Here is a 21,657-nt window from a genome sequence, read left to right as displayed (position 1 = left end):
TTCACTTTTATCCTTTCTTCTTTACATGAGAATGACGCGTTTTGCATGCGTTTTTTATTTCACCAATCCTTAAGTGAGTAAATTGATTCAACATTTTCATGTAAATGAATAGGCTTTGATCTATTTATTCAATTCCAAAAATTTTTTTCACTCTTATCCTTTCTTCTTTACATGAGAATGACGCGTTTTACATGCGTTTTTTATTTCACCAATCCTTAAGTGAGTAAATTGATTCAACATTTTCATGTAAATGAATAGGCTTTTTGCTCTATTCATCCAATTCCAAAATTTTTCACTTTTATCCTTTCTTCTTTACATGAGAATGACGCGTTTCACATGCGTTTTTTATTTCATCAATCCTTAAGTGAGTAAATTGATTCAACATTTTCATGTAAATGAATAGACTTTTTTCGATTAAACATTTTTATTTACTGTTTGTATTTTACAAGTATATGATTAAATTTTTCTTGAAAATCATTACTTTTCAAAACAGAAATTTGATAAGAATTGAAAAATTTAACATCGTATTCAATCTTTACCATTGCTTGATGATAAGTAAAGAGTCCAGGTTTTTCCGTTACCATATGGAACGATGGTAATGTCCGAGGGAAAAAGTCATCACTCTTAATTTCATGATTACCCATAGGATCATCCAATTCTTGAAGAACTCTTTTGAACTCTTCCAATGTACACTTGATGTAAAAGGTCGGCCCATCAACAAGATTATCTCGAAATCCAGGAGCAAACAAAGAGTAAATACACATCTGATATGTCCATGTTCCATTATCGCCTTGCTTCCGTTCCAATACATAATGTTGTGTTATTGGTCTTGAACACCTTTTATAATCAAAAATAATTTCCAACTTATCCATTCTGCTCACAAAACTAAACTGTGGTTTTTCAGGATATGAAGTTGGCTTTTATACATTTTACTTTTGATCATGTTTGGTTAAAGCTTCTTCAAATTTTTCCGAGAAGTCTTTACTCTTCAAAATAGCAATCATATACGACTTGAAAAGCTTATCTTTGATGTAATGATATCCCATCGGATCATCCAAAGCTAAGAGAACCTTTTTGAATTTCTTTAATGAACACTCGACACTGAAGTTTGGTCCATCAGCTACATCACCAGTTGCACATGATGGTGTCCATGAACTGATAAACATTCGGTAAACAAATGAATCATCTTTCTTTTTCTTAATTAGAAGAAAGTGATTCACTTCACCACGTGAGTTAGCTGAATAACTAAACAAAATTTCTTCACTGTTATCCATTCTGAATATGAAATGAAACTATACTTCATGTATGAACTTCCTGCCCTTTTATACTTTTTAGATTTAGCTTAAGGTTAAGAGATTGCCTAATTTTTCACGATTGAGTGATCACACTTTCGGTAAATTTTCAAGGTTAAGCGATTGCGTAATTTTATTCACGGTTGACTGATCACGATTGCGTAATTTTATTCACGGTTGACTGATTACAATTTTGTTTATTTTTGGTTATGCATGAGTGCATTTGGGGGGTGGGGTTTAGGAGGGGGAGGGACCGGAAGAAAGCGGAAGTAGTATTCCCCACCCCCTTCCTGTGCCAGAGTAGTATGGAATGCATCTACTCTTGAGTTACATTCAATTTTTACATAATAATAATAATTGTAACTAATTAATTGTTAATCAATCCAATCACAATCACATCTTACTTGAATTATATTTTCATGATAACTTTAATTTGAAACACAATTAACATGATAAATTATCAATACAATTAATGTTTCATGTTATTCAATTTGAATTAACAATGAATGTTAATCACGATGAAAAAATTTTCCGTTAATTGTCAACATAAATTTTGTAAACATGATCAACAATAAATCATTGAAAATTAATGATCCCAACAACAAGTTGATTACAATTGAATAGTTAATTTAACATTTGACAAGTGAAATTAATTGTTATCAACAATTTAAATTGACAATTGGAGACAAAGTCACAAACAATACAATAAATATGACTAATTGTATATTAACACGATGATAAATAAATTAAGCGAGAAGAATAAATCAAAATTAATAAAAAGTAATAATTTCTTATTGATCCGAAATTCAGTTGGATGAACTGAACCATTTACCATGAAGAAACCATGATAGTCGATATTTAGATGGGAAAGAAAATTGAAACTTTCGATAATAATTACAATAGAGTTTGAGAAAGAAAAAGCAGATTCTTAAAATAAATTTACTCGATTTCAATCAATTCAGTGTATGAATCAACATGGAACATGATAAAATCTCGTTCCTTTGAGTATTGTAACCAAACAGAAATTCATCAACAATCCATTCAGAATATTCAGTCACATGGAACTGAAATTGTTACAACTAGAAAATAACAATAATAATAATAATGAATAGAAACGTATGTCAATGTAGAAAGAAAAACATATCAAAGCAAAGAAAAAGTGAGAGAAATTGAGAGAGAGAGAGAGAGAGAGAAAATCAGTAAAATTGAACGAGTTCGAGAAGAAAAGTTCTGAAACCTCGAAAAGTTCCAGAAAATAGAAGAGAACGAGAAAGAATAAAAATAAAACTTAATCTCGAATCAAAGTAATCATCAGAATCTCATAGATTCCTAAGAATCTCCTTCATATTTCATATCTAACGAGAAAAGTTCCAAATCAGGGAAAGCTCAATATTCAACCTTATCATGAAATAATAACATGATAACATGAACAAAATTCCCGTTGATCCTTTGAGATCATGTCTGAGATCCAAGAGGTAACATGTATCTCTTAATATTGTTGTTCATTTTTTTCAATAATCAGAGCAACAGTTCAAAAGACATACAACTTTTTTTCCTCTCCCTCTCCTGTTTATCCTTCAACAGAATTTCAGAATCACCATGAATGATAAACAACAACAACAAACCCCCCAAGAAACAAACAAGAAAACAAAGTAACGGTAAAAAAAGTATGAAATAATTTCCCAGTTGATATTAATCTTGAAATAAAAAAAAAAGTTCAATTGAGTTGCTTATTTGAACAATGATCAATCAAGTTGACAGTTATAACCAGTTTCTTTGTTATTATTTCTCATTCAATTGTTGAACTTTTTTTTCCTTCCACCATCATGATTATCATTTCCTAGTTATCATGATGATGATTATCATCATGTGTGATTATTATTGTTATTACAATATTGTGCTAACCAAAAGCAACATTTTTCAAAGCCTATGAGTCCAATTTACTTGTCTGACAATCTCATTATCATCTTAGTTATATAATATTAGTCTTCTTATAAATATCATCATGAAATTATTACTTTGAATATGAAGAAAGAGAGAGAGAGAGAGAGAGTTCTGAAAAAAAGTTCTAACTCGAAAAACTAATTCATTGATTGTGATTAATTCACTTCTACCTTTTTTCTTACCTCAGCAGATACACAATTAAATAAATGAAGATGATATAAATTCATTGTTGACTAATCATCATGATAATAATATTCATGATGATGAAACAAACAATATGAAGGAAAAAATGAACTTTTCCTTAATCATTTCCAACTTAATTATGATTAAATTGTTAGTGAAAAAAGCAATTCTTATGATTGTATTATCATCAACCTCCACCTCGACCTACAATTAACCTGAAAATCCCTCGGTATAAATTACTATCGGTTATTATATTGATTACGATATTGATGTCAAGTTAATTATTTTCATGTAAATGGTTTCAATTAACTTTTAATTACTTTGAAAAACTTTCACACTAGATTCACATGATTGCTGATTGTTGTTATTGTTTGTTCATTGTAAATTTAAACTCTCTCTCATCATCATCAACATCATCATGATATCAGATTAGATTCTGTTTGTTATAATCAAATAATCACAAACAAAATAATCTGAAGGTTTTTTCATGATCATGATCGGTCAACGATCTCAAAATTATCTTATCTCAATCAAATCAAATGCAATAATAATATTACCGCCACTTCCCAGTAAAAGGAGGAGTCTTAACTTTACCTGCAACAATTATAATCCAATTAATCAATTACGTTTATCCTTAATCAAGGATTTTAATGGATTAAATATATTCTTTTTTTGTTTCTTTTTTAATTCCTCAAGTTTACAATTAATTTACACGAAAATAAGAAATTGAAACATTGCAATACAAATGCGATGTTTATGTGTAGGTACAAAGTCCCTTTGCAAAGTCCTTGGGCTGTCAACGGGACGATGTTGTTGATCATCAGGATGAAGATGAAAAAAAAACAAAAAAATATGAAAAGACATTTAATCGAGAGAGAGAGAGAGAGAGAGAGAGAGAGAGAGAGAGAGAGAGAGCGTTTGTGAGAGAGGAAAAGATGAGATGATAAAGATGAGGATGAAGATGGAAATGAATTCAACAAGTAAGCAGCAAGCAAATGGCGACGATTCCGCCTCGAGGTAAACAATTCGGGAGTAATTTTCTTCTTATTTTGTTCAATAAAATTTGAGGAAAGGTTAGCGAACCTCAATAATTATTCAATTTTACAACATTAACTTTAACTTGATTAATTTATGTGCTTAATTGTTGATTTCGAATCATAATTAGCAGCATCTTGATATTAGCGCATTTTCGTGGGTTCATTTTCCTTGATTTTCGTTTTCCACAAAAACTATAGCTTTCTTTTTCTCTCATACAATTGGGTTTTCTCTCCAATCCATCAATCTAAATGGCAAGAGAAAAACAAACCTAAATGATTAACTTAATTCACTGTTGATTAACAATCTAAATTACAATTTAAAGCTTATATCATAATCGTGAAGGTTAATTCAGATTAACAAACAGAGAGTACGAAAAGTTTTCTAACAATTTCTTATTTCTATTTGCTCTGATTTTCCATAAAATTTCACACAAAAATCGTAACAATTAAAACTAATTAATCAACATTTTCGTAATCATCGTGCCCTGGATGTACAATTTGCTATTGATTGTGATTAAGTAACAAAGTTTTCAATGTTTTGCAAAAAAAATAAGAGACTCGATAATCAACCTTCATCGAACTGACGAAAAAAAAGTTCTAATTTGTACTTTTTGCTTGTTAATTGTTCATCTGTTAATTATCAGTATTAACTAACAATCAACAGCCCTGAGGGTAAATTGTTCACATCACCTTTTTGTCTAATTGCATTTAAATAGTCTATTCAACTGCAATTGTAATTAACTAGAGTAATCAAGACAAAAATAGAATCAAATTGTAACAATTAACAATGAAAAGTTCATTCACTGGATATGAATCAATATAATAAACTAATAATATTAATTTGATTGTAAGATGATGATAGTAAATCAAATTGATGTAATAAATGATAATCATTACTAATTCAGTTTCAATTTTCAATTCTAAATATCAAATTTTGATAATAGTTAATAATTCACTTATTCAGTAGTTTAAATATGAATAATTTATTATCACAATCAACTGATCATGATAATATCTGAACTATCTATAATTTCAACTTTCAACAATCCAATTGATACATTTTCACAAGATAATTAAAGTTGATCAACTAGCAGATATTTTAATTGTTAACAAGAAAACTTTCCCAATCCCAATCACAATTTACTTAATCTAATTTTAAATTGCTTCCAGTTAACATACAACAAGAAAATCACTGGAGGCACGTTAATTGTTAGTTAATTATGTTAACTTTTCGTCATATATTTGAACATAACGGTAATTAACAGAGTCTATGATTAATTGTCATCTAATTTATGAATCAAATTAATGATTTATTATCTTTCGCTGGGATAATAAAATTAATATGAAAGCAAAAAAAAAACAATAGAAAAAAAATTGACTGTTGATTTTTGATCCTCTTTGGATTTTAAATTGGCTAATCCATTTGATTAACTAAACTGGACAATCAGAGGATAATGAAAATAATCCTGAACCATGATGAGCTCAGTGAAAGGCTGAACTTCAAGGTTAGTTGAACCATGAAATTGAGGTTGATAGATGGTCACACAATCTCAATCAATTGATTTGGAAATGATCTGAATGGAAACACAATGGAAACTATATAATCCACCACCACCATCACCCACCCTGACTCAATATTATCACCATCAAGTATCAAGAATGAATCACCATCAATGAAAATGAAACATTCAATTCATTGGAATCAATGTTTTCCTTTCAATTCACTTTTCTCCTTTTACCTCCAACCTTTTTCTTGTCTCTTTTTTCCCACTCTCATCCAATTCCACCACTTCTCACCATTTCACTTCATTCCCTCCCTCACTCTTTTTCTCTCTCACCCACTGATTAGTTCAGTGTAACAATTTATTCATATAATTTTTAATTAAGTTCCCTGTTAATTAAGTGGTAACCTTGGAGCAAAAAGACAACAATCAACCATCGGGATGAGATGAAGGAAAAAAAAAGTTTCTCATTCTCAAGATGAGTTCGGACAATTAACTGAACACTCATTTAATTTAAATTGTGTCAACAACCTTTTCCCTAACAAGAAACAACATACAAGAAGCTTAATTTGATCATCATCATCAGTTGACATTCTTATCATCATCAATTTACTCATTTTCAATAAAATTCTGAATTTACATGAAGATTTCAAGATAATCTTATTCTCATCCTTTTCCCAAGTCATCACATTCTTATTTATTCACATCCTCTTCCTCTTTCCAACCTCCACCCACCATGTAAACAACAGAATCAGAATATAAATAAAACCCCCATGAAACTAAATTAGATGTTGAGATTATCGGAACAACAACAATTTCCATCCAATAGATTAATTTAAATACTCAGGATGAAATGATGATGATAATCAAAGAGGATCAATGATCAATCACATCTAAGACAATTAGAAATACAAATGTACAAACTAACTGACTGTAAGTGATATATTAACCACAGAAAAAGGTATCAGATTGCTGAGAACATGATGAAACGATAATGAGAGATGATGAAAAGTGAGTGAAGAAAAAAAGTTCAAAGTTTGTGATGAAAAATCTTCAACACTCAGATTACAAGAAGAGAAAAAAGTTTCATTTTAATCTTGGAACAGTTTTGACACTCAGAGTGTGTAAAGATTGACAAAGAAGAGAAAAAAAATATTATCGAAACAATGAAAAAACGACTCAGAACTTTTTTCTCCTTCTTCTTCTTCATCTTCCTTATTCATGATAATGGAAATTCCCAAGCATCAGATATTAAGTTTCAACTCGGCGAAAGTTTCATAATATCATGAGAAATTATCAGAATTATTATCATCATGTGTCAGTCGAGTTTAAATATTTATCAAGAGAAATGATTCCAATTTTTTTCTGTAATAGAAATTCACCAATTCGATGAGTTGAAAATTTCGTTGAGAATTTTTTTATCTTTTCTCACTTAATCACTTGTCAACAATTAACGAGAACAAATATTCATGTAAGACAATTAATCTGTCGTTTTGAATAATTTCATGTGGAGAAGATGAAATTTTGAGATTGTTAATGAAAAGAAAATTATTAACAAGTAAAAGACAATTGAATCGGCAACTCTGAGGGATGAAAATAGAATCAAAATATTAGGAATAGATTGAGATGATGATGGTGATGAAGATGATTAAGATTGAAGAAGCTCAAGATCAAATGCTGATTCATTGTGACATTCGAAGCTTTAACCATGATAAAAGTTCAATAGAACGAAAGTGAATCATGACAATTATCTCAATTGTTCATGATTCTTGTGTAGACTTTTTTGTCTTCACAATCCTTGAGACACTCTTGAAGATTATTACTGTCATTCCGTGTAAATAGAAGATGAAATTTTCTTGTCAAATTCATGATCAACACTGAAAACAATGTTCTCATGGAGTGAGACCAAGAGAGAGAGAAGAAAAAATCTGAGAAAATTCTCATTTTAGGAATAATTCTGTTCTATTTTCGTTCGTTTATCTTTTTCGTTCTCATCTAGATTCCAAGTTCCAACTGAAACTCTGAAAATATACAACAGGCTTCCCATGGAAGACAAAACTCTGATCTTCATTCTCATCATACATAATATGAACATGATGATTACTTTAAAAGAGCAAATGTTTACAATAAAACTGATGAGAATTCATGAGATGATAACTTTTCATTTGTACTTTGATTACTTTCAAATGCTAAACAACATCAGCATTAAATTATCGTCAACATTTAGTGACACTGATAAACATGAACAATCAACAAATACAATTTCAAACTTGAATTGAACAAAATCAATCAATGAATAATTTTACTTCTCATTATGCTTATCCCATTGAACCTTCATGATTACATGGAAGTGATAATCAATACAAATGATGATTATATTGCATATCCATGAAAATATTGATGATCATTGATTTAATTCATAATTGACTTGCAATTTATCAGCTGATAATGATGATAATCATCATCCAACATTACTAATATGGTGAATCTTTACCTCCCTCGTAATCAAGTCCACAAAATAATCATAATAAAAACCTCGAACCTCATCTACTGTGGTTAACCCTTACTACTTTATTACTCCCACAACTCCTACCGTCATTATCCACCTTCTGATAGAGTAAAATGATAATATTCTTCAATTGTTCTTTTTTCTATTCTCTTTCCCTCCCCACCACCACCTCCTCCTCCTCACTCCCTCGAAGAGTGATCACCAAGACTTTATTGTCATTCTGACTCCTTATCTATTTTACCTAATTCACTTTGATTATACACTAATATAAATTGCAGAGAATAGCATATTCTTTCAATCATCATCATCATCATCATCATCATCCATCCTCATCTTTATCCTTTATGTTGAAAGATGAAAAAAAAAGTCACCATACAAAAGACACCTTTTCATTTCTTCATCTTTTGTATGCATTTTTTTTCATACTCACTTTGGTTTCCCTTTTGTATTTCACTTTCCATGATCATCATCACCCAAACATCACCATGAAAAGATCTGAACAACATAAAAAATCACCAATTTGTATAGGGACATCATCGCCCAGGAGATGATGAAACTAAGAGATTACCGAATATGTCAAGAGCTAAATGTAATATTGGGTCAAGTGATCAACTTGCTAATGTTTAGAATAAGAAAAAAAAGTAACAAGAAGATGAAAAAAAAAATTCGAAAAAAAAGTTCAATAAATTAGTTCAAATTGTAATATTTTCTACTTTCTTTCAGCCTCAGCATCCCGATGACAAGATGAAGATAAAACCATGATAAAGATTTACCTTTATCCATGATAACTATTCAGAACTTTTCAATAACCTTATTAATATATTTACCAGAGTTTCCTTATCACCATGATGAGGAAATAAACAATGAATGGTTCACATCATCATCGAATCATCTTTGATATGAAATTTACTCCCTGATGATGAAACTCAGATCAAACTCTTGAGCATCTTGTGATTTAACATTTATCGCCAACATTATCAATCTATCGGTATAATAATTCAACAATATTTGTCATCCGTTTCCTTATTTGGAAAACAATTTCAGCATTTCCAATATCAACTTGAAGATTTATCTTATTCCCATTGAATAGTAATAATAATTTTCAACTCAATTCATTGAGATAATCAAAGGTAATATTTAATTTCAAGTTGTTCATTTATTATCATCTCTTACATTGAATATTATCATTCTTGTTGTAAGTTTATGCGATAGAAAAAATTTCATGATAACTTTCAAATTCATGAATCAACATTCAATATCTAAAACAAAATGATATAATCATTGAATGCACTGGTAATGTAAACAGATAATAATAATTATCATGATATAATTTGAATATTTTACAGGGAGGAATAAAGAAAAATGATTTGATTCCAACTCCATTTGCAATTGTTGATTAATCGTTGATTGTTTTGGCGAATGGAAATGAAGAGATAATCCAATTTCCTGGTTAATCCAATTTCAATCCTATCCAAATACAAGAGAAATCAAGAATCTGAATGTTTAATATCTGAATAAAGAGAAGAAGAAAAAATGAAAAAAAAATACGAAAAAAAGTTCTCATGAAAGAATTGAATTTATCAGGGAAAGATAATGAAGTTATCATAATCATCATCATGATAATGAGTAAATCATGATGCTGATATTACCATGTGATTGTATTATAATGATAATGTAAATAGATAATCAAGTTATCAAGTTATCAGATTAACCCTTTACTGTTCACAATGTAATTAGACTTGATGGTAAACATAAATTTCAAGTTCAATGATTACTCAGAGAAATATGAAGATTTAATCATGATCATCATGATAAACTTGTATCATTTTTTCCCCTTGTTTAAATGGCAAATCAAAGTAAAAATGATGATAACATTTCATGTTTATCTCATTTCCATCTAACTGAATTAAGAATTAGCAGTTGTAAGCAATTCATTCCCAATGATATCTTATCATCAATAAGTTTACATGATGAACATGATGAAGATTCTGTGAATTGATTGAGAGCAAAAAAACAAAAGTTCTGATTTATTTTCATCTTAATCTGATTCCAATTTGATTTGATAAGCATTTAGTTGGGTTCAATGGGTTAACTTATATATTCAGTTACATGGAGATCTGAACAATCAGATTCCAGTTACAATTGATAATTAATCTCAATTTTGATTTGATCAATTGTAAGTTGGAAAACTTTTTTTACTTTTCCATCAATACTTACAATTAATTGGATACCGATTATGGTTAAGATGGTTTGTAATCACTTGATGGGAAATCATTGATTGTAATATTATTAAGGAGATAATTATTTTCCATTGAGCATAAATTGTGAATCCAAACTTCTGGGAACCCGATGATCTTGAACCTAAGGTACAGGGTGAGAGGTTGATGAATGAATGATATTTGATGTTAGTCGACTAATATTATTCAATAGATTGAATCGTAATGAATACAAATTATCGTTTGGCTCATGAAGGGAAATCTATTTGTTAGAATTTATATCTTGCTGTGATTCAGTAGAGAGAATGAGAAAATTGTTCATTTCAACAAGTTACCCTGAAGTTCAACTGCTCAATAACCTGAAATGTTGTAAGAAACGAAAAGAGATAACTCTGAGCTTTGGAATCTTTTTTTTTCTCTATTAGAACTGGAATTTTAGTTATTAATTCGGTGGGTGAATGAGTGGGAATGGAGGAGACAAATTCCTTTTGCCATGAAAAGTTAATGATGTTGATAAGGTGTAAGTTTAGCATTCGATAGTAGAAATAATAACAAAAGATTCAATTTAATGGTCAAGATCAATGGTCAGTTGCAGAGAAAGACTAAAGAAAATGAAGAAAACAAAATTTCTCATATGAAACATATAAACAGTCAACAAGTGATTCTCATCTGATTTTCATCTTATTCCATCATGTTAAGAGGTCTCATGGTCATCATCAAGTGACCTTTCACTTGAACCAGTATTCTCTCTCACTCTTTCCTTTTCTCTCTCAAGAGTGACAATTGAAACATCTCATGTTATTGTTAATCAGTTCTCCGATGGAAACTTTTTGTTTTCTTCATGATTTAGTTTCATGAATCACGAAACTGATGAGTAATTGAATATCGGACAATCGGGGGTCATTTTGAAACATTAGACTCTCTCAATTCTAGATATGGATACGAACTGTAATTTTATTTAACTCATAAATTGGATAATTGAATGGACATTGAATTAATCATTCAGCTGATTCCATGGCATCATGATCAACATCATGATGACTTCTTTTTTTTCGGTTTCTCTTTTATGATATTTTTTTGTTATTATTTCGAATCAACTCTCACAATTGATGAGCTTATTAGTCTCATGAGAACTACCACCCACTACCTATCAAATACCCACTTCCAGAGAGGTAAAGATGAATTTCTTGTTAAAGCTGAATAGATGGTTCACTTTGGAACCGGAAATTTATTCGATTCCAAATGACCAACACTTTTATTGTCCATTTTTTTCTCTCTCCTTCTTTTGTATCGACCTCATGAAAATCGAGGTTCCACTTTTCTCTCCATGGAGACTGATCACGAACAATGAACATCCACCTCCCACCATCAACCCATCATCAATTCACTCATAATGGTCATCCATCCATCCATTTTGAGCGTCTATTTGTACCACCCTCTTGATGACCAGCCAATAATCAGCTGATGTTCATGATGAAATGAAGCAAAGTGACAAAATCTATCCCACTCAAGGTGAATCTCACCTTTTTTACTATCAAATTCAACAACAATTTCAACAGTTGACTGAACAATTTTATCTCAACCATTGAACAAGTTAAGTAATACAATTTCCGTTTCCGTCGTAATCTTTTACTTCCTCTCTTTTAATCATAATCACATTTCCTCAAGGGTAAAATCAGGAAATACTGAATGAATTTCACCTGAAAATAAATCAACATAATAGTAGAAACAATTTCTATTAAAATGAAAACATAATAACAATATTTTCTGTCAATCATTTCGTTTCCAGATACTCCATCATCATGAAATAATATCTACTACCCTGAAGAAACTTTAACAGCTCAATAAAATTTTCATTCTTATTTCAATAATATTCATACATGATAAAAAGATTCTCTCATCCTCATCATGTAAACCAATTCATTCTCATGATACATTCAAGTATTTTCACTATCAAATGAAAAATCTAAGACAAAGTTATACGATAATAACATTATGATGATCAAGTCACGCTAGAAAATGTATCAACATGTACAGTCTTTGGAATAATAATAATTCATTCACAGGGAGGGAAAAAGAGAGAACGAAAAACAAAATTGTATTTTTTTCTCTCTCTCTTTGAGTTTCCATTTTGATTTACACCTTATACCCTCAAGAATTATCGTAATCATGATATGAGCCAGAAGAATGAAATTTGATATAACAAAGTTGCGATAACATTAATGGTTCATCAGAATTTTTTGCTTCTTCTTATGTACTTCTGGCTCTTCCTCTTATTATTACATGAAGATGATGACAATAAGTGACAATAGGAAATTGAGGGCGTGCTAAAAGTGAAAGAGAAAGCTAATAATTCATTTAATTAGCTCCATGAAGAAAAGGGGAAGAACAATTTTCTCCAATCTCATTTGAAACAGATAAAGAGAAAGTTTGGAAAGTTTTTTTTTCTCCTTCTTTGTATTTCTTATTCTCAGCTGATCGATGGGAAATTCAAGTTGAAGAATTATCATCTCAAATGAAAGATGAAGATAAAAAGAGAGAAAATGATGAAGATGGGAGTGAATTTTTTGTCAGAGTGTAAAGATGAAGATGATGAAAGAGATGATGACAATATTAAGAAGAAGATACTCAAAGAAGGAGGCGGTTAAAGTGAGAAACAATGAGAAATAATGAAAAGTTGGATGAAGATGAAGATGAAGATGAAGAGGAGGAGGTAAGACAATTATGAATGGGATGAGTTACTTGATTGAGAAAGAAGAAAAAAATTACATCATCTTAACCATAAAATGATGATGATGATGATATACCTTCAACACTATAATTCAGTTTCATCATTATCATCATGACGATATCTTAATTTTCATTTAACTTGAAACAATGAAGATGAAGATGATAAACTTGCAACTGATATCAATTGCTTATTATGAAGATAAATATGAGAGACAAAGACAAACAGTGATCATAATCATCATCATTATCATGAAGTGGTTCAAATCCATGAGCCTGATGATGAGGAAGATAAAAAAGGAAACCCTTTGAAAAAGCATATTTCTCATCATGAGATGATATTATATTAGCTATTATTACATTATCTCTCTGTGTTGGTTACATGCTTTTTCCTATGTAATAAATAAATGATCTTAAACTATCATCAGCATCATTTTTATCCTCATCTTTTGCCTTTTACTGTTGTTTTTTATTTCTCTCTCTCTCCCTCTTATCATTTTCATCTTCATCTTCATCTTCAATTGCAATGGTAATAATAATATAACATGGAAGTGAACATAAGTTATTAATACGCTTGAGAACCAGGGTTGACAATTAATTTTGATTGGTATACACATTAGTTTCCTTTTCCGATGATTAATGTTACCTTTCAATGAGTTTCTCTTGAAATTTTTTCTCTCAATGATTCTTCATCAAGATTAACATTTAGATGAGAAAGAAAAAACAAAATGTCACCTCAGGGGCAATACTATTCATCTCATATATAATCCACCCCATTCCTTGCGTAATAATATCATATTGATATTATAAATGTCTTTATATTATAATACTTATATAATCTAAAGTTAAGGGTCGAGGTGGAAAAGTGTTCATGAGATTTTGGAACTTCGAGCTTTTTTTAAAGTAAAATTTGAGTTTTGAACAATTTAGATTATCCATTAATCTTATACATCATTGGGTGAGATTAGGATTAGCTTGTAATCTTGTTCTGTAGCACTGTAGTTGTGTTGTTGTTTTAAATTTTGATGAAAATTTGTTTCGAAAATTCAATCTATTAAATGATAAACTTAATTGTTGCTGTGGGTTTGGATAATTTGTGTGTTGATTATGTTGTAAAGGGAAAATATAATTGAGCCTTTTAACTTTTACCTTATTATTATTACAAGAAAAAAATAGTTACTCAGATTATTCAGATGAAAATATGCTAAGAATTCAGAGGAAATGATATTGGCATGGAAATTGAATGATAATGAAATTGCTCACTCACTTAAACTCCTACAGAATCATCATCATCATCATCATCCACCTTCAATTTAACATGAGCCATTTTCACTTTTACCCTGAATATGCATAAAGTTCATGGAAACAGTTTTCATGTAGACGGAAGAAATTGAAAAATTTTCTCAACAAAAATGCAATATGAAACTAACTGAAAATCCTCTCATAAAGTTATCATTGATTTTCATGGGGAAGATGATGATAAACATGATGATTATGATGATATATTGATATCCAACAATAAGCTATTGTGAATTTATTGTCAACAATATTCTCATTTTCATCATCTTAGTGATAATATTATCGATGAGGGACATTTTCATGAAATTGAATCAATGAACTAACAAGAAAATAGACAAAAAAAATGTTCCTTTTTTTATTGGAGTAATAATAATATCAGAATGATGATAAATCCATAGATGGATGAAGTTGATTTATCATTGGAGTGGATGAGGGAAGATATTCCTTACCCAGTAACATAATATTCAATTTCTATTAAATAAGCAAACAATTTCATGGAGAAAGATACAAATTTCCACTAAAATATATTATCAACTATTTCCTTACAAAACTTTCAAAAGTCCACTTTCATGATAACATGGAAAAAAATTCAGTTCCATTAATGATTCTGTAAATATCAACTTTTTTTCTGTATCGACTGTTAGATGAGCAGATTAACAATGAGAATCAGAATTGGAATATCATGATTGACAAAATGAATTGGAAAAAAAAGTTCATTATGTTATAAATCATCTATCTAATTTCACCATGTAATCAAATTTCATTTCTAATTTTTTTAATAATCTAACTAGAAGTATATGATTATCTTATATTACCAAACAGAATCATCATGTAACTCTAAACAAGAACATCAAAAGAGAGAGAGAGAGAGAGTAAATAAATTCTGAACATGAGATGAGAGCAGAAAAATACAGGGAGAGATAGAGAGGAAATAAATTCCATAAAAATCAGAAAATTCTGACGATCATGATTCCAGAATTGAAGAAAAAAGTTTCTCATCTGTCAAAGTTTGAGTAAATTATTTCAATTAGAAGACAGATTAACATGCATTAATATTGTCGCTTGGTTGATTGTTGTTTAATAATCAACCAATGAAAGTTAATTAAAATGTTGAGCACGTTGATAAAATGAGAGAGAGAGAGAGAGAGAGAGAGATTGTTGAAAAAAATGTTCAATCAAATTGGTCAACAAACAATAACATTATCATGAAAAAGTTCAGTCAAGTGGGAAGGTGGCTCATGAGAGGAGAGTGAAAAATCATCTAATGAAAACTGAGCTCTGTGGTGGAAAAGGTAAGAGAGTGAAAATTAATTACAATCAAGTTAAGAAAAGAGTTAAGAGTCAGCAAAAGAAAGTGTAAAAAGTGGGTGGTGGGAAATGGGTGGAGCGGTGGGTAGATTTGCAAGAATAGTGGAAATCTAATTAACTTTTATAATCGTTTCACTATTAGCAATCATCAACTTGATTCTCTTGTTGATTTTGTTGTTCTTTAATTACCAACAATTTATATATATATCAACACAATTCACTAATTAAGATTATCCTTACTTTTAATCCTTCCCTCACCTGATTTCATGGTGAATTTTTTTGGGACATTCAATTAATCAACATACTACAAGATTAATAAAGATGAATCATTCAATTATATCAGATAATTAGCATCATCAGGGTAATTGTTCAATTCTTGGGATAACATTTTCGGACCTCAGAATTTTATCTTCAACTCTGATATCAATTATCTTTTACTACTTCCGATTAGTGATTAATTATCTTTCGAGGCTCTCAAATGTTAAAGTACAATGATGATGATGATGATAATGAAGGTGATATAATGAGAATTGAATATCATTATTATGACCATTGGTCAAGAGTAAAATCAACTAACCTTTTTCATGAGGATTATATTACTATCATAACAATACAATATGAGTACAATATTATCATGAATGATAACTGAGTTTATGGTTTATATCAAAAAATGGTAATCATAATTGGATTAGATTAATCAACATTGTTGAGATTATTATTACATGATTTATGTTAATAATTATCTCAGTGTTTTCACCGATTTCCTTGTAAATTATTATCATGAATTGAACATAAATATACAGAGGTACAAAGTCAGTTTATTTTCATGATAATGATAAGATAAAAATCTTTCAGAATTTAGATAATGAATTCTGAAAGAAACATGATAAACATTGAATTTTGTGTTATTCTGGTAAATTCAATTCCTCATGGAAAATGAATGAAACTGATTCATATATATTTTGGATTAATATCAATTGCTCATCTTAGATATATCTCTCTGTAATTTACTCCAATTCACTTTCTACATCTTTTCTCATCTTTTTCAGCTGAATAAGTTCCAGATTTTCCATGGCAATTGAAGCCTAATGGAGTGTATTCAGTAATATGGATATTGAAAACTACCCTTAAGTACTAACTCTTTGTAACCCATAGAAAAGGATGTCATTAGCAAGTTATCATCTTCTTCATTGAAATGAACAATCATCAACTCTCTCATTCCAGGGCAGATACTCTCGAAGGGTGAGAGAGAGAGAGAGAGAGAGAGAGAGAGAGAGAGAGTCAACTATCTGATGACATTTCATTTGTTCATCTTATCATCACCATCTCTTCATGTAATGTCCGAGAGCATCATTTTTCATTCTCATCTCTTTTTATCAACACTAACTTTTGACCATCATTATCGGAATAACTGGTCACTTATTTCCGGAATAAACTGTCTGACCAAATAAACTTTTATCCATTTAGACAAATTGTGAGATATTGAAATGAATTAATCCATTTCATGGAAGGATCATCTTTTAGATTAATCCATTCTCTCTCCATCTCTCTCTCTCTCTCTCTCTCTCTCTCATTAGAGTTAACATGATTTAAGATGATAATCAATCTGAACTCTCTCTTTCTATTTTTCTCATCTTAATCCATCAAAAGCATAAATCTAGAAATAGTAAACCACAAAATAACACAATCTATTCAACGATAATAACATTCATTGACAGTATTTCTGATCCATTGAACACTAATCCTCTAGAGGAATTAAATGTTATTATTGATTTGCATTCGCAATAACAATGGGGATAAATACAATGTAGGAAGTGGCGAGGAATCAGTTCTGGATCAGATTAGGTAACCAAAACACATAGAAAGAGGTAGAGAGAGAGAAAGAGTTGAATGAATGGAAAGAATCACCATGAGCAAGAATAATAATGATAGATTAAATGAGAAGATAAAGAAACTGAATAGAAATGGATTATATTTAAAAGGGTTTCGTGTGATCATGTTGTTAATCAAATTGTTGTTTGTGATTTTCACTCAGAATTGATCTTATCTTGTTGAAACAATTGATTCAATTGCTTCCTGGATTCTGATTGAGCTCATCAACTGAATGATAATCTCAATCACATCAACAGCAAAAAATTTTTCACAAATACTCATTTGAATTGTTTATAAAACTTCATGTCACTCAGCCAATTCCAGGAATTAGACTTGACTTACTGATTACTTGATTAACAGACACTGTTGACAATCAAATAATTACTACAATTAGTTGGCTTGAAAGAGTTGAACCAATAAACTGGATTTAGATTATAATGTTAATCATCAACTTTATTAACGCTTTTTTTTGAAAGCTTGAGTTTGTAAGGATGGTGAGATGATGATTAGCATCTCCATCACATGGAAACGGAAGTGAAAAGTTGAGATTAAACTAACATTGAGATAACAACAGAATCTATGTCATCTCCCCATCATCATAGTGATAAAAGAGTGTGATAAGTCCCAATTAAGGTTTAGGCATTGATAATGATAAGGGATGATGATGATACTATTGATGATGATGAAGATAAAACTGCAAATTGAAAGGATGCTGATGAAGATAAGAATAAGATATCTCAAGTCATTATCATTACAAGACACAAGATGATAGGGTATGAAAGAGGAAGATGGTCTCTTTGTAATGACAGTTGATGAAAAGAGAGAGAGAGAGAGAGAGAGAGAGAGAGAATTAAACTTTTTATCTTGCTCATCCTCATCCTCATCCCTTTGTTTATCGTCATCATCATCTTCCCAAAAGTCAAATGAATCTTAATTGAAGAAATAGACAAGAAGACAAATAGAAGAGAGCAAGACAAAAGATGATGAAAACAAAGATCTAGTTAATTTCAACTGGATTTAATTTAATTCTCTCAGTTAATCATTACAATTTCCATTTTCCTCAATTAAGAGACCGTTAATTTATCTTGTTGTTTCCTTTTCTTGACCTTCTCTCTCTCTCTCTCTCTCTTGGCTTTTCTCTTTCTTTCTCAGATTGATTGAGATGGACACTGGTCAATCTATTATACTATTACTCTATTGGTGAAAATTAACTTGACCACTGTTATTAACTAGTATTACAATGAATTAATGAATAATAACAAGACAACAATAAAACCTATTAAAACAAAGTAAACTAAGGGAATTGAATATTATCAATTTAATGGTAAATTGGGAATGATCAATGAGAGTGATAATTGAGATCAGAACTTAAATTGTTCCTTGACAATCAGATTAAATTAGATGATGATGATACAAAAGGGATGACAATAGTTTGAGACGGAAGGAAACTCAATATAAATACAGTAGAAACTTATAATATGATGATTATATTGTTAACAATTAACTTTTCGACTCTTTTTAACTGTTAATTGTTCAACAGATTATCAATAGTTATTAGTCTAATTTGTAATTGCCAAAAGTAATAATAATTGATTCCTGTTAATGATGATTTATCTGACAGAATTCATCTCTTTTCTATTATATTATCCATCTAAATATCTGGGTATTAGCATTGGAAAATTGCTAATTAAGTTAATTAAGTTAATTGACTTACCAGAAATTGTTAAATTTGCCTCAAGGTATTTGGTTTGAAATAATGAATCGGTTGAAACTTCACAGGCAAATGGACCTTCAACTGATTTGGACACATCGGATAATATTAAATGGGTTGAATTGGATCGTTTTTTCTGGATTTTAATCACAGTTTAGTGGTCACAATGGTCAGTTAATTGTCACAATACACACACAGAGAGTGAGAGAGCAAAGTGGTTGAAGATTTAATGAATAAACCGTGGGGGAAAAAAGTATCAAAAGATAAATGAAACGATCGATTTCGTTGTACGAATTTTTTGGAGGGAAATTTTCTATTCTTTTCTATTACATTTAGAACATTAAATCTAATCGACTTACATTTATTTTGATTCCATTTACTTTAAGGTAAAGAAAAGGTTCTTCTTTCACCTTGGGTTCGTGGCGGAAAAACTCAGAACCATTATAATACCATTTAAGCTGATAAAGTGGATAACCTTCAAGGTCATAACTACAGATTAATTGTACATCCGATCCCTCGGGGGCACTTTTAGGAACCTCGAATTGAATAAACTTTAAAGAATGGACCAATTCAATGGTGAAAATGAAACACATTAGAGAAAAACTTTTCCCCTCAATCAGCATTGTTTTTGAGTTTCTCGAACAAATTTTTATACTTGAACAATGTTATTACAATTTCTTGAATAACGGTAACTCACACATCTGATCAACAATATCAACTAAAAGCTCAACAAACTAATACAATGTTATTTATATATAAATATAGTAGATTCAATGAAAGAGGGAGCCACATCACTTTACCTCCATGTACAAGAGTGGGGTGGGTTTTCATATATACATGATCTGCTTTTCCTTATGCTCGGTGTGACACTTTCTTACTCAATTCTGTCATTCAGTCAATTATCAATAACTCAAGGATTCTCCCAGGTTAAGCTTGTAGAAAGAGGATAAAGAATTGACTGGTAACTGTAATTAATTTTACATCTTCAATGAATTTGCAGTTTTTTTTCCTATGGTAGGAATACCCTGAGAATAAGGATAAAGTTCATGCCTTGAACTTGGTGAATTCAAGGTGACTTGGTGAACTACTTTAACTTTAAATCTGCTTAGAATTTACTCTTCAAAGGATTTAAATCATCATCAGTTTGTGAACTTAATTGTGTAGCTAATTGTTGATGATTACTCCAATTCTTGGTGGGGACTTTCAACGAAAGGATATTTATCAGCGACATGGAAATTGAATTGTCTTTTCATTGTTTTCATCAGATTTTCATGATGTTCATCCATGAGCTTCAATTGATAGTTTATCGGGAACACTGAATGGAGGTTTAGTGTTTTGAATGAATTTTATATACAAAATTTCATTTTATGTTCCAATATTTCAACATTAGGTTATAACAATCAAATTGATTCAATGTAAACGGGTTAATTAAATCAAGTTCATTAAATTGATCTTCCTCCCAGATCAATATCTTAATTATACTAATAGATTATTGAACTGAACAACTAATCAATTGTATAAAAATGTCAATAACCACAAGGTGATTTCTGTACTCGACACCTCAAGGACAAGTATCATGTTGAATATATTGATAAATGTAACAATTTACTAATTAGAACTTATTAAATAACAAAACTAATTATCGAGGAAAGTTATATTATTTACAGAAATGAACAATTTGTCTTGGTATGCTCATGAAATTCAGTGTAAATATTGAATATTCAGTAATTGATTATCATATATATTTCTCATCCTGAAGTTTGATCTTGAATTGTGATCATGATATCTGAGCCAATTTCATGATAAGTTAGAAAGAGATGGAATGAGAAAAACGAAAAATTTCCTGAATGAATTGAAACTGAAACGAAATTGATTACGAAAGAGGAAGGGTCAAAATCAAATAGAAAACACATCAAGATCAATATGTTATCATGTAAAGTTTCATGATGAATTTAGTTGCTCAACCTGATGAATAGTAATAATAACGATTCATATTAGGTTTCATTCAATAAAGTTTAATGACAATCACTAATGATAAGAATACAATATTTTCATTG

The 21,657-nt window shown here is 30.0% G+C and overlaps 1 protein-coding gene across 2 annotated transcripts; it reads right to left on the bottom strand.

The window, feature by feature from the left end:
* Positions 1-9,610: 9,610 nt before the first annotated feature.
* LOC128392149 (uncharacterized) lies at positions 9,611-20,307 on the bottom strand. Of its 2 annotated transcripts, none has more exons than XM_053352129.1 (4): positions 19,960-20,307; positions 19,604-19,736; positions 10,685-10,828; positions 9,611-9,977 (listed from the first exon to the last, which is right to left on the bottom strand). In XM_053352129.1, exons 1-4 carry the CDS (start codon positions 20,221-20,223, stop codon positions 9,955-9,957), a joined length of 564 nt encoding a protein of 187 aa, XP_053208104.1. In that variant the 5' UTR covers positions 20,224-20,307; the 3' UTR covers positions 9,611-9,954. The 2 variants fall into 2 exon arrangements, with proteins under 2 accessions (XP_053208104.1, XP_053208105.1); XM_053352130.1 differs by having other exon boundaries at positions 9,611-9,934.
* Between the last annotated feature and the right edge of the window lie 1,350 nt (positions 20,308-21,657).

This window comes from Panonychus citri, unplaced genomic scaffold, assembly GCF_014898815.1.
Source record: "Panonychus citri isolate SS breed McGregor unplaced genomic scaffold, ASM1489881v1 Contig00136, whole genome shotgun sequence".
Classification (NCBI taxonomy): Eukaryota; Metazoa; Arthropoda; class Arachnida; order Trombidiformes; family Tetranychidae; genus Panonychus; species Panonychus citri.
Note: the sequence above shows the minus strand (reverse complement) of the source record. Positions and strands in the feature narration are given on the sequence as shown.